This window comes from Pogona vitticeps, chromosome 1 (assembly GCF_051106095.1).
Source record: "Pogona vitticeps strain Pit_001003342236 chromosome 1, PviZW2.1, whole genome shotgun sequence".
NCBI classification, from domain to species: Eukaryota; Metazoa; Chordata; class Lepidosauria; order Squamata; family Agamidae; genus Pogona; species Pogona vitticeps.
Window position 1 is genome coordinate 138,410,099 of NC_135783.1, and position 14,663 is coordinate 138,424,761.

Here is a 14,663-nt window from a genome sequence, read left to right on the forward strand (position 1 = left end):
ACTGCATTATTTCCTATTCCAATGTACAAAGCCTCTTTTTCTCTCTCTCTCTTTCTCTTTTTTTCTTTCTTTTTCTTTTTCTTTTTTTCCTTTCCTTAGCATTTAAATCCATACATGTCAAGTTTCCTGTGCTTTAATTAGCTGCCTTCCTTGTAGGGATTCAGAAAAAATTTCTTGCAATAGAATAGAACAACTTTGATTGTAAGCTTCTAATGGCAAAGGTCAGCATTTTGCCTGTTTGAGAGTACAAAAAACCCCACAGTTATCTGTTTTCTGTAGAAATGACTAGCAACATAAAACACAAAACAACAATGATAAAAGGCATATAATAAAAGTGAAACAAAACCTAGAATCTAAATTAAAGAATCTAAATTTTGTGCTATGCTAGAATTAAAACTAGCATAGCACAAAAATCAAAAATTAAAAACAAACCAACCAACCAGCAGCGGAATACAAGTGCAAAATCTAGAAAGCATTATACTGTATTACAAAGCATTATAGCATTTGGTGTTGTTTTTTAAGGAGAATAAAAAGGTCTACACTTTTGGCCATAAGGCCACTGTGTAGGCACCAGGAGAGTTTCTCTGGGAAAAGATGTCACAGGGAGCCAGGACTGAGAAGGCCCTCTGGTAACCCTCTACCATTTCAATTAGTCGGGGCACAGGAGAAGGACTCCGACCTTATGCTCTAGGCAGCTAGATATGACAGGAGACCTCTACGCTACCTGGCACACCACTTTGTTGAGACATCATACTAATTAACACAGTTGCTAATACTAAATTAATTAAAATTTTGAATTTGTATGGACTATTAGCTGTAAGAAAATGAAAACATAAGGCACACCCATATATATTTTCATATGCTTTACTACCTATATATATAGAGTTACTGGGCAACTACAGTTAAACACAGTTTAAATCATGATCCAACATCAGAAGCTCTGTGCATTATAATTGGCAGCACATAATAACAGAAACATTACTAACAACAACTAAAATCCTATTGCTTACAAGTAGAGATGGGCATGAACCACTGGTTCAGCAGTTTGTGCTGGTTTGTTTAACAGTCAAACACATCTTTGGCTCTTCAAAGCCCATTGACTGCTGCTGTCGCCTGATCGTCTCCTCCAGCGCCACTGCTGGGGCTCACCTCCAGCTGACGATGCCACCCTGTCCCCTGCCCGAAGGGAGCTCGTGAGTTGCGCTGGAGGAGGCAATCAGGCGGTGGCAGCAGCACTCAATGGGCAACTGCAAAAAGTGGCCGAGCGCGGCTGCTCTTTCACCTCTGCCTCCTTCCATGTATAAAACGACCCTCAATTTTTCCTCTAATGATTTTAGGAAAAGTGTCGTTTTATACACAAAAAATATGGTAATTTAACACAACAGGGTTTTATTTAAATTTTTCTTTTAAAATTTATTTTCAGTTCTTGGTAGCCCTCTCTGTTCTCTCTAGTGATTCTGTCATACCAGTAAAAATGCCAGAGGTATGGACACAGGAAGCTTCTGTAAACGTGAATGTCTATTTGGGAAGCCTCTTGGAAGCCCTAATAGCAGTGTTAACAAGAACCAGCACAGTGGAAGCAAAGAGCATGGAGAAAATGTAATACATTGTCCAAAATCCTGTCGGATGGGGTCCACCTGCTTAATGGGAATGATGTTCCTAGCGGTGAGACAGACTGCCACTAATTGAAGGCTTGCTTTTGTGATTTTGGGGTGCACATGGCTCAACTGTGGAACAAGATTTCAGCTGTTATTAATAAATCCATGACTTTTAACATCTTACTTCCAAGCTCTGGCTAACACAGTACGACAGTCTTAAAGCAGAACGGCAAATATATCTGCATTAAATCTACAGTCTTCAAAGAAGACAATATAGAAAGGAACGGGACAAGACATTTCATGGGGTGTAATACTAACAAATGACCACAAGTTATAAATGTACTTTAACTGATGTGAATTCTGCTGACAACAGACATACTGAGTGGGATATCAAAATGAACTCCATTTGCATTTTATGTAGAAGAGAAGGGTGCCATACATAATGACATGTCAAACTTCTCTGAAGAGAAAGCAGGATCTTTGAACAAGTCCTTGAATAAATCCCCTATAAAACTGAAAATGTTCAACATAAAATATGAGTATCTTTCATCACACTTTTATTTTACCTGCAACCTTCAGCAAATTTGCAAGTCCCAAGAGCTTGGCAGATTGCTTATAGTTTGTTGGCAGCTGTGAGAGGCACTCCTTGATAAGGCTGAGTCGATCAGAGCACAGACGAACTGGTGAGAAAATACATTACATTAAACAGTAAGACTACAGAAGGCAATGCATCTTCGATGGAGGGAGACATTAGCTAAGCACACATCAGACAAGCAGGATGGCTCTTTTTACGAGAGCAAGTTGATGGGGAGAATGGCTTACCACTCCAACGCAGAACAGCACAACACAACTGAATGCATTTACACACTAGGAACAGTGTGAATGAAGTCTTAAATACCTCAGACATTTTTAAGAGATCTCACATGCAGACTTTTAAAATTTAAGGACGGAAGGTCCAGCAATTCCAATGTAAGCTGAAAAAAAATTATTGTTTGAACTTGTACACGATACAATTTATAACTGTTAAATTTGGTTTTCAAGTTAAGATCTTCTGGCATAAGAGCCTTCTTTGTTATTTTCTATTTACATCATATTATAAGCCTGTGATACTAAAAGTAGACTCAAATTTCCGCAAACAGAATGAAATGATGATTAAAACCTAACATGATGGAATTTCTGTCAAGAACCACTAAAGGCACAATAATCGAACTTGCAATCAGAGTTTTGCACTTTCCCTTTTTCACTTTACCCTAGATTAGTTGAACCATTTTAAAGGTTGTCTGAAAAGCTACATAGGCTTTATGAACTCATGTGTGTGATCTGTGCTGTCAAGTTAGAACCGACTGACCTTAACAGGCCTGTCAAGTTAAGTGAGATATTCAAGGAGTGATTTTTACCAGTTCCACTCCCCCAGTTAATTTCCATGGCCAAGTGGGGCTTTGAACCCTGTTCTCCAGAGTCCTAGTCCATCACTCTGTCCACTACAACACAATGGGAATTCCTTAATAACTCAATTATGAATTATTAGGAACTCATGATTGCATTTTTAAAACCTGCATTATTCATCCAGTTGCTGGCGGTATAAAATTACTAAAAACAAAGGAAGGTCACTGTGAGTGAAAGATTAGAACGGTTGAAAAACTGTCAGTGATAAAGGTATTATGCTTTAAAAAAATAAGAATAGAGTTTATTGGGCAGTAAAGCAGGAGACTAAAAAAGACCAATAAAATTAAGTTATACAAGCTGAAATTCCCAAGGCACCTTCAAATAGCAGTAAAACACTCCTATCAAACATAATTGTTACTGCAGAGACAGGATGGTTCTGGGCTTTCTTATGGCTAAGTTAACCATTTTGCCTCCCTTTCAGGTACATGAAATTTTGGAGAAGAATCGATGGGGTGGGGAGTGGGAGGCCAATGGGGCCACTTCCTAGAAATAAAATGAGGATGACTTGCCTCACCAGGCTACCAGGATGAAGAAGCTAATGGCTGAAATCCAACTGCTAATCCTGGCTTGTTGCTGTTGTTTAGTCGTTAAGTTGTGTCCGACTCTTTGTGACCCCATGGACCAGAGCACGCCGGGCCGTCCTGTCTTCAATCCCAACTAGATCACACCTATTCAATCAACGGTTGAATAATGCTTGCACAAATCCCACTGATTCAGTAGGTCTGCTAGGGATGACCAATTGGATTTGGATCAAGGCTGCAAGCACTTCACACACTCAAAGTGAAAAGCAATAAGGTAGAAATGTAAAAGCTGCTGTAGGGCAGCATATAAGCAATGCATGTGATCCATCCATCCGGGAAGCCTGGTACAGTTAGCTGAGGTGACTAAGAATGGGAATGTTACTGCTGAACACAGTCTGGCATGTTGTCTCTCCCATTTAGCTGGACTCTCCATGTTGATCTTTTGTTTCACATGGAATGTTTTCAAGCCAATGTCATGTGTTTTGGCTGGCCGCTTGATTTTTGGTGTGCAAGGTTGACAGGACTTTTTAGCTTTTCCTTTTCTTCTCTTTGAGATAAGAGCCCCATCCCCTTATAGACTGCTTTTGAAGCTTTCCTAAGTGTCAAATATGGCCTGACACACATTGTTTCAGTTTGGCAAAAGGTAGTACAGTGGTGCCTCACTTAACAATGTTAATTGGTTCCCAAAAAAACATCGCTATGGGAAAACATCGCTAAGCGAAACACCATTTCCCATAGGAATGCATTGAAAACTGGTTAATCCGTTCCAATGGGAACGGATTACCGTCCTTAAGCAAAAATCGCCATAGGAAACATCGCTAAGCGATACAATGTTTCCCCCATTGGAATGCATTGAAGCCTATTCAATGCATTCCAATGGTTTTGCGATGTCCATTTTCACAATTTTTAAAGTGTCTTACAATGTTCAAAAACGGTTTTAAATGCTTGGGATCGTTAGTGCACCTTGCAAAACCTGAGCAAATTTAATTTGGCTTTGTTCTGAGTCTTCGTTAATTTTTGGTGATTTTTTTCTCCCGCATTGGAATGCATTGAACTGTAGGTTTGACAGCTGTCAAACCAACAGTTCAATGCATTCCAATGGGGGAGAAAAAAATTCACCAAAAATTAACGAAGACTCAGAAAAAAGCCAAATTAAATTTGCACAGGTTTTGCAAGGTGCACTAACGATCCCAAGCATTTAAAACCATTTTTGAACATTTTAAGACACACTTAAAATTGCAAAAACAGACATCGTTAAGCGAAACAGGGTGACCTAAACTGTCATCGCTAAGCGAGGCAAGGTCCCGAACATCGCTATGCAAAATTTCCCCATAGGAAACATCGCTAAACGGAGCATAAAATCGCTCAAAAAAACCCATCGCTAAGCGAATACATCGTTAAACGAGGCAATCGCTAAGCGAGGCACCACTGTAATTAAACTTTTAGATGGTGTGTGGATGAAGGTAGCAAAATCATCAGCCAATCATGTGGGTGCAATCCAAGTGCAATAAAGCACATTTAGTTCCCATTAATTTAAAATGCAGAATTAGTACATACAGATCTCCTTTCACTAAACTGAATGAGTCTTGAAATGCATCTCTCCCCATTGGGTATGATCAATATATATATATATATATATGGAAATAATGTTAATTCATCATATATCACTAGTTTTCCTAGACTTGGTAGTGGCAGCAGGGTGATCATTTTGCTGGATCATACCCAATAAGGAGAGATACATTTTAAGACTCATTCAGTTTAGTGAAAGATCTGTATGTACTCATCATATATACAGTGGTGCCCCGCTAGACGTTTACCCCGCATGATGTCAAAATGGCTTTACGATGAGTTTTTTGCAATCACTATTGCGATTGCAAAACGATGGTTCCAATGGGGTTTTTTCGCTTGACGTCAATTAGGAGCCTGCTTCGCGAACCGTTTGTTCACTAAACGATGATTTTTCCGGCTCCGCAAAATGGCTCCCCTTTGTAAAATGGCTTCCCTCCCTTCTCAAAATGGCTGCTTTCCGGACGGAAGCTTTGCATTACAGCAAATTAGAACAGCTGATCAGCGGTTCTCTATGGGCGATCTTCGCTGGACGATGAGGCATTTCCCCTATTGACTGGTTTTCAGTGCATTTCAATGGGCTTTTTTTTCTCTTGATGACGATTTCGCTTAACAGCAATTTTCCTGGAAAGGATTATTGTCGTCAAGCAGGGCACCACTGTATATGTATGACACTGTACCGCATATATTCCAGACATTTTACAGGACAACTAAAAACTACCACATAAGACACACAGCTAATATATCATACCTTGCAATGGCAAGATTTTCACCCCAAATTCCTCAAGGTAGCTAAGAGCACGAATTAGATCCAATTCCTCTTGAATAATGGGTGGACAGTCTGTAATAAGCTGTAGGCAGGATCTGTAAAAAAAGAGGAAAATTTTTCTGAGGAGTTAATGGGCTGCTATTATATATACACTAGAAAGACAGTATGACATAGAGCAGTGGTCTCCAACCTTTTCCCAACTGTGGACCTGTTGGGGGGGCATGGCAGACTTGCGGTGGTGTGGCATGCCCACAGGGGGACATGGCGCGCCCACAGGGGATGGAGCGCGCTTGTGCGCATGTGCATGGCATGCTCACGGAGGGGGCAGGAAATCTGTGTTTGTGGCCTGGTCCTGCCTAGGCTGCGGACCGCTGCCGGGTCTTGGACAGGGGGTTGGGGACCTCTGCCATAGAGGAAGTTCAAAGATAATACTTAGTTCAATGCCATGTGCATAACAAAAGGCTTACCCTCTCTACATGCAGCTGCTCTGGAACTGGAAGCATTTGTTTCTGTTTTCAGCTAACAATGAGTTTTTGGTGGTGCCCAAATCTAGCACTCTGTGGAATCTTGGCTATGTTTTAGGGGAGGGACACACCATATAGCCTGTGAACTATATGCAGCCCTCCCCCCCCCCGTTTTTGCACACCCTGCTTCGAAATGTCATGCTACCATTATCTGATAGAATGGTTGCAGAAGGAATAGCCAAAAGTAGCCAAAAGTAGCCTTTAAAAACAAGGCTTGGGAGGAGTGTGCATCTTATTTTCAAATTCGACAGTACTTCCAGGATGCTTCTGGGTGTGTGACTCAACCAAAAAACAAAGACTGGAATCTTCTAGAAGGGCTATTAATTGTGAGATAATCGCCATCAGTGCTTTGGCAGAAGGAGAGAGGGAGAGAGATGTACAGAGTAAATGTCCACTTTTCTTTGTATGCTCATAAAAATGTAGTTTAAAACCTTAGCCGAGTAATAGCGGAAGATCTTAGGAGTATGAAAACAAAAAAACAAAATAAATCTTATTAAAAAGAGGGGGGGCATAAATGTTGACTGACAAGATCAAAATGGATGTTAAAGAGCAGCCGTATTCTTTATGATTAATCTTTCCCCTCATCACAACAAGATTTCCTCAGTTACAAATGACTCTGCTGAGGTGCAAATTAAGCTTGGGTTTACCTGTCAGTAACCCATCATGAAATGAAATATGCTAAGTGTAAAAATGTATTTGAGAAAAAATCTCATGCTATGACAACCAGATGTCTTGCACTCTTTTAGGGACTGCCTCTGGAAGAAGGTGCTATCTTATCATCTGGTTTGACCAGAGAGAAAGAAACCACCACCACCCCAAAAATCTGAAGGGAAGGGGAAAGTGTCTGAAAAATGAGGACAAGGGAAAAGACACCTAGGAAAAGGACCCATAGAAAGAAACCTCTCATTCCCTGGATCAGAACTAGAAAAAGTTACTTTTTTGAAAGGCAGTTCTCAGTATCCATTTATATAAATCCTGGGAGAATCAGCCCAATTGAATCAACACTGGTGGAAGGTTTTTATTTAGTAAGGAAACCCACTGTGTATGGATGAGGTAGTTGGGGAGGGGGACAGACATCATTCAGAATAAAGACATCCATTTTTTTCCTCCCTGTTAAGTCACCAGGAAATCCCATTAGTCAGGCAACGTTCCATTAAATATGGAGAAAATTATTTGAAACAGTGGCAAAATCGCATGACTAACCAGCGAGTGCAGTTGTGCAATTATGGCTGTTCAGCCATAAAAGCAGGAAAGTGGGTAATATTAAGAAAATGAGAAGTTATTAACAGTTTGACCATATCACCTGAATTATTCAATTAACATTACTTTTTCGAGATCTCTGCAAAAAATAGATAAGCAGCCCGGTTAATGATTTTAGCTAAACAGAGCTCTTGGATTCTGTGTGGTGGTGAGGAAGGGAAGCTGGTAACTTGCTTGACACTATTTCTGTAGTTCCATCCTTCCTCACAAACTTTATTTCTGCATTTTTTTTTACTGGACTTTCATTTTATCTACAAGAAGAAACCCTTCTGGAATAATTTCTCCTACAGGAAGAATGTCACTAGCCTGCAAAACTGCTAATGCTAGGTAATGAAATCAGATGTTTCATTGGAGGTTGAGGTTAATGTGATGTGGGAGCTGCCCCCCCCAGAAGAGTTTCTTTCTTTAAGGTGGGATGGAAAGAATTCATTTTCTCTTCTGTTCGTAAAACGCAACCTTGACCCATTTTGAATAGTTTTGACACTGTGCCCTATGAAAACAGAAGTCTGTACTATAGGCAGAGACAACAAGGAAAGTAGTTTACCTTTTTTGCAGTATTTTAAATTTTAAAACACATTTACCCCCCCCCAAATAAAAAAAAACCTAACAGAAACATTTTAAAAACATACACAGGCAACTATAACAAGGAAGCAAAAGCAAGAGCAGGCTGAAATGGATGGAGTAAAGGTCTGTGCTGCAAATGATTGCGGATAAATATTGCTGTTACCTTCTACGCAAGCCTTCCAAAATGCATTGAAGTGAAAGATTAAAGGATACAATACAATCGCATGCAAACCCTTTAGAACAGGGGTGTCCAACCTTTCACCTTCCCTGGGCCACATTAGAAGATGAAAATTTGGTTTGGGCCGCACATACATTTGGTTTGGGCCGCGTTGGGGGAGCAGCCCTAGGCGTCCTCCGCAGCCCCGCTCCAAGCGCGCTTATCGGCAGCTGCGATCTCAGACAGCAGAGGCTGCCAGCTTCGACTCCGGCGGCTTTATGGGGCTGGGAGGGGGTCCACCTATTGACGGGGACGGCGCAATGCAGTCACGCAGCCCCCCTCTCTCCTCCCCTCCCCCTCCTTCCTTCTCTCCCCCCCCCCCGTTGTGATGTGCCCCAGCTGCATTCCAGCTGCAAGCGCCAGCAGTGTATCTTGAAACTTTGGAATTTCTTTAAAAATAAAAATTTGCACTGGGCCGCATTATGAGCCGACCTGGGCCACATGCAGCCCTCAGGCCACAGGTTGGACAAGCCTGCTTTAGAAGTTTCAGTGGTTGGCAGAAAGGCTAAATAATGATCACTCAAGAAGCCGTGCTAACTCCTTCATCCAATGGATTCCTCCATTATACGTACATTCTTTCATCACAACTGCATCCCGTTCTTTTTCCTGAGAAAGCTGCCCCATGAATCCATACAAGTTTTCATGGAGGGGTCATCTCTGCATCCTAAAGCGCCCCACACTGCCAACTCTCACCATTCTCCTGCCTTCAAGTGGGCGCACCACCTCCAAAGAAATAGTTTGCTGCCCGGGATTTCTACAACACCACAGGTAAAGGTAAAGGTTCCCCTTGACAATTTTTGTCCAGTCAAGTTCGACTCTAGGGGGCGGTGCTCATCCCTGTTTCCAAGCCATAGAGCCAGTGTTCGTCTGAAGACAATCTTCACATGGCCCAGTGCGACTTAGACACGGAACGCTGTGACCTTCCCACCAAGGTGGTCCCTATTGATCTACTTGCATTTGCATGCTTTCAAACCGCTAGGTTGGCAGGAGCTGGGACAAGCAACGGGCGCTCACTCCATCGCGTGGATTCAATCTTACGACTGCTGGTCTTCTGACCCTGCAGCACAGGCTTCTGCGGTTTAGCCCACAGCGCCACCCCGTCCCAGTGGTGACAATCTCATATGACTTAGGGAGAAGCTTTAGTTGGGAGGAGGAGCGCTGGACAGGATGAACCCCCAGGATGTCATTCTCCAAAACGCTGGTATGGCTAGAAGAAGCATGAAGGAGTTACATGCCACTGTGTCCATGCACAGAGTGGCATAGCATGGATTGCCAGCACCCAGGGAAAGGCAAATATTGCACCCCTTAACCCATGGATGGGGCAGGTAGGCGAGCGAAGCACGAGAGACATGGATTCCCACCAGTGTGCAGTCTGGTGCAAACCTTTTGCCCCCAGAGAACTGGAAAAAAAAAAAACGGGCAACTGGCAGCTGCAGCGGTTCCTGCCTGCCAGCCAGAGGGCCCTGGTGGTTGGGTGGCACTCCTCTCCTGAACCTTCTCTGCCAGGACAGGTTCCAAGCACCATCCTCTTGGAGGGGCCAAAGGTCATTCCTCCAAGTCAGCCCTCATACCAGAAGCCCCCTTCTCCACTCCCATCTGAAGCTGGAGTGCATTATTATGGAAACAGAATGAATAATAAACGGAACAAAAGAGCCACTTCATCTGCCCACTGCCACCTCCTGAGCACGCATGGAAGGTGGCCAGGGAGCGGCAGATAGTCACAGTGGAGGGACCAGCAACTCCTGGCGATCAGCGGCTACCCACGGGAACCGAGGATCCACTCTCCTCTTCCTCCCAGGCTTTGCACACAACTGCTGCCAGGAAGGCAGCCAGAAGGATGGCGTGACTGGGCTGGAGTGCGCCTTCCTGATGCTGCTGCTGCTGCTGCCGCAACCGAGGCAGAGAGCTGGATGTGCACCAGCTGTCCTCTCCTCCCTGCCTCCCGGCTGTGTTGGTCTGGGCCCCTGTTGCTGCTGCTGGCAGCGGCTGCTGCTCAAAAAAGCCCAGCGGTTGTACCGGGCGCAGGTGCAAAAAAGAGCATGTAGGCAGCGGCGGGAGGACGAGACACGGAGCGGTGGAATTGCATGACCACAGCTCCAACGACACCCATTTGGGTCTTGCTGGAGCTGTGGGGCCAAGGTAGACCAAATGGGGGTGGCCTGCCAACACAGCACAGTGGGGTCAGCAGGCAGAGCTATGACGGCAGAGCCCATCAATGACTGGGTGCCAGGGCTTGCACCTGCGGGCCCCAGGCTACCTTCCGAGTACCCCCCAAGCAAGCTCACACAGCGACACGGGACCCCGTCTCAAGTTCCCACCCATCCCTCTCCTCAGAATTTGGGTGCAAACTGCCAGGCTGCAGCCCTGCCCTTCTCCACTGGAGAGAGGGAGTGCAGGGGAAAGGCTGCGCCAAAGTTTGCACCCCCTAAAAAATTTTCACCCTGGGGTGATGGCCCAGGTGTCTCTCCCACACTACGCCACTGCATGCACATATACTGGAAATCAGGAAAGAAAAGCCCTCTGTGTCACCACAAAGGCCTCTGAAGCCATCACCGGAAAAAGAGAGCACCTGGAGGCCAAGACTGGTTTTAGTCCCACTGAGGCCAATAAGGATGAGGAGGAGAGGAGAGGTCAAGAACCGAGCAAGGAAGGCTGCAAAGGGTACCCAGTGGAGGGAAGGAAAGCCCTAAATAAGGAAAGCCATAATCTGATCCTTATAATGCATTTAGGCAGTGCTCCCTCTTCTCTTCCAAGCAGGAGCCGTGATTTAATCTCCCCTAACTCCAAGTGGTGCAGGTTGTAAACCCTGAGACAAGCGGTAAACCGTTCCTACTTCTACCTTGCTTTTCTGAAACCTGCCAAGGAAGTGAACCCCTGGTAACGTAAAGGTTACATTTGTCTTTGCACCCAGAGGGCACATTCTCTCTCTCTCTCTCTCTCTCTCTCTCTCTCTCTCTCTCTCTCTCTCTCTCTCTCACACACACACACACACACACACACACACACACACACACACACACACACAGAGAGAGAGAGAGAGAGAGAGAGAGAGAGAGAGAGAGAGAGAGAGAGAGAGAGAGAGAGAGAGAGAGAGAGAGAGAGTAGGAAATATGCAGTCCCGGGATCTAGAGCATTCAGATCACACCTCTTCACCCACAGCCCTAATTTTATCTCAGTGGCCCACATTTTATTACTTAACTTATGCAATACTAATAAATCTTTCAGAAAATCATTGCTTTCTCGCATCACATTCACTGGAAGATGAAAGAAGCTACCTCTTTGTATCAGTTCTGTGTGGGATTATGTAGCCCAATGGCATTTGATAAATAAATTACAAGAACGTCCTTATGTATGCTCAAGACGGTTGTGTCTCCTTTTTAAATCAAAAAGGGGGGAAAAAGCATGTTGGTTTTGATCTCTAACTCCTTATGTGAGCCTTAAACTTCACATTCAAAAATGTGCAGGTGGACAAAGGATGCCCCACCAACAGCAAAACACACCTGCTGTTTTTTTCAGATGTACAGTTTAAACAGGGGCAATATTAATTCCCATTCTTAAAACCATTGGCTGTTGCAGACGGATTGCCCTTGGTGCCCATATGCCTTAACAAGCTAAGCACGATATAGGCTTAAGATATGTCCCAGTTTAGCTGAACTATCTTTACACCACTTTTCTGAAACCTACCAAGGAAGTTAAATTAAAAAAAAAAGTAAAAAATGTAATGGTGATCTCATCAAGACCAGTGCTCTTTGCAGCCTTCCTTTACTCTCTTCTGGATCTCTCCTCTCCCTTATTCTTACTGGCCCCAGTGGGATTAGAACCAAGAGTAGCTCCCTTGTTTGCAGGTGCTCTGCTGGTGCTGTGGGAATGACGTCACCGGTGGCAGCAGGCTGCCACTTATTAAAGAACACCTCCTTATAATTATTATTATGAAAGAGCATCCTCTTTTTTTCATTTTGGGACACAGAATGAGATAAAGTCACACACACCCTAAAACTGTAAAAAGAATTCTTTAGTGAGCGACAATCTGCTAACTACATTGTGCCTGCAGAGATCCACAGGAAGATCCTGGCCGTTGACACAACAAAACCGGTTGCAAACAGGGTTCCCGTCCTCCCTCCTGAATACACAGAAAGAGTGTGAGACCAGCTGCAGTCCCCAAAGGAGACGGCACCACCATTCAGGAAGGGCACAGATCCTGGGTGCTAAACAGATGAGCCTTCGACAGGTGGAGCGCCTCGTCTCCCATTCCTGTTAAGGTGGCAGGTTCCAACCCAGGCAGGCAGTTCCTCAGACTTGTAAGTCATCTGGACCTTTAAAGGCTAAAACCAACACCTCCAACAACTGAGCCCAGACAACAACTGGAATCCAAGGTGGAACTTCCAGCTCACTAGAGAGACAAGATTGTGATACTAAGCACCAGTTCGCAGCCCAGCTGTGTAGTCTACACCAAGTGACATTTCCGGATAGTCCTCAAAGGCAGCCCCATACAGAGCACAATCTACTAATGCAACCAAGTGATAGACAATGGTTTCCAGGTGATCGCATTCTAGCCGCATCTGGAACTCATTTAATTTCTAATGTAAATTAATATAAGTAACAGCTGACTTAGAAATGGCCCTTCACCCAAGGAAAACACTTACACGTATAAAAGACAGCAATAAAACAAAGATGTGCTTTTACAAGCAAAGGGCATAGGCTAAAACTAGGATTTGTCTGGGCAGAGGGATTTGCAATCATCTCACCAAGATTTAAACATGCGGAAAACCAGAAAGATTTTGTCTTCCTTTCCCTCAATGACTGAGTGAGGTTGTTAAATGGACTGTTGCAACTTACTGCTTTGAACGTGGCTTTGGCATTGCTTTTGTTTACCGGGTTGTAGTGCGGCATTTGACCCTTTCTAGTATTTGTATACAGTGGTTACCCGCTTGACGATTACCCCAGTAGATGACGAATCCGCTTTACGATGAGGTTTTTGCGATTGCTACTGCGATCACAAAATGATGTTTAAATGGGGAAAAATTGCTTTACGACAATTGGTTCCCTGCTTCGGGAACCAATTCTTTGCTAAACGACTATTTTAAAACAGCTGATCGGCGGCTCTCAAAATGGCCGCCCACTGTGCAAAATGGCTCCCCGGTGTGTTTAGGATGGATTCCTCGCTTAACAGGCACCGGAAAATGGCCGCCCTATGGAGGATCTTCGCTGCACGATGAGCCTCGTGGAGCAGTGGTTAAACCGCTGTACTGCAGCCAAAACTGTGCTCACGACCTGGGGTTCAATCCCAGGTAGCCGGCTCAAGGTTGACTCAGCCTTCTATCCTTCCGAGGTCGGCAAAATGAGTACCCAGGGGCAATGTGTAACCTGCATAATTAACTTGTAAACCGCCCAGAGAGTGCTTGAAGTGCTATGGGGCGGTATATAAGCAGCTTTGTTTTGCTTTGCTTTGTATTTCGCCCATTGGAATGCACTGAACCGGTTTTCAATGCATTTCGATGGGCTTTTTTACTTTCGCTTGACAACTATTTCGTTCTACAGCGATTTTGCTGGAATGGATTATCGTCGTCAAGCGAGGCACCACTGTACTGTTTTCAGCTTTCATTCAAGACAATGAAAGGAGGAAGATGGGTTAAAAATGAATGAATGAATGAATGAATGAATGAATGAATGAATGAATGAATGAATGAATGAATGAATGAAGCTGTACCACAGAATGAATCCCATCTAGGACACCTGAGGTCTGCCAAGACACCCCCCCAACCCTCAAATACTCCAGTTAATACTCAGTGTGGTGTTGTTACCTGGCCAAATCCATGCAAGGATCAGTGAGATTGGTTGAAGAATTAAAGTATTCTCTGCTAGCTGCCAAAACTAATTCAATGCTTTTTTCATAGCAGACTCTATACTGTGGTTTTCCTTTAGAAGCAATATTCACTGGGGGATCTATTGACCAAACACTGCAATGCATCATCTGCCCAGCTAACCGGATATTCTCCTGACGGCTTGAGCACAGAAGGCTTTCTGTGAAAATCTACAAAATAAAAAGACAGGTCATAAAAGCAGATTTTTATGAGATTCCACTGAAATGTTTCATCTGTTTGATTGTAGTAGCTGAATGGTAGATTCCTCACGCATCAATGTATTATTCAGCATGCACTTTTATCTGCCCTGCAAACATATAACATCATGACTTGGTAT

The 14,663-nt window shown here is 43.9% G+C and overlaps 1 protein-coding gene across 2 annotated transcripts in view; it reads right to left on the reverse strand.

Moving 5' to 3' along the window:
- The window catches only part of NBAS (NBAS subunit of NRZ tethering complex), a 234,840-nt gene that overhangs the window by 128,193 nt on the left and 91,984 nt on the right, over positions 1–14,663 (reverse strand). For both annotated transcript variants that reach the window (XM_073001737.2, XM_078388309.1), the window contains exons 30-32: positions 14,267–14,496; positions 5,883–5,995; positions 2,165–2,278 (exon numbers count right to left, since the gene is read on the reverse strand). In XM_073001737.2, the coding sequence (XP_072857838.2) occupies positions 2,165–2,278; positions 5,883–5,995; positions 14,267–14,496 (457 nt within the window). The remainder of the gene's footprint in view (positions 1–2,164; positions 2,279–5,882; positions 5,996–14,266; positions 14,497–14,663) is intronic.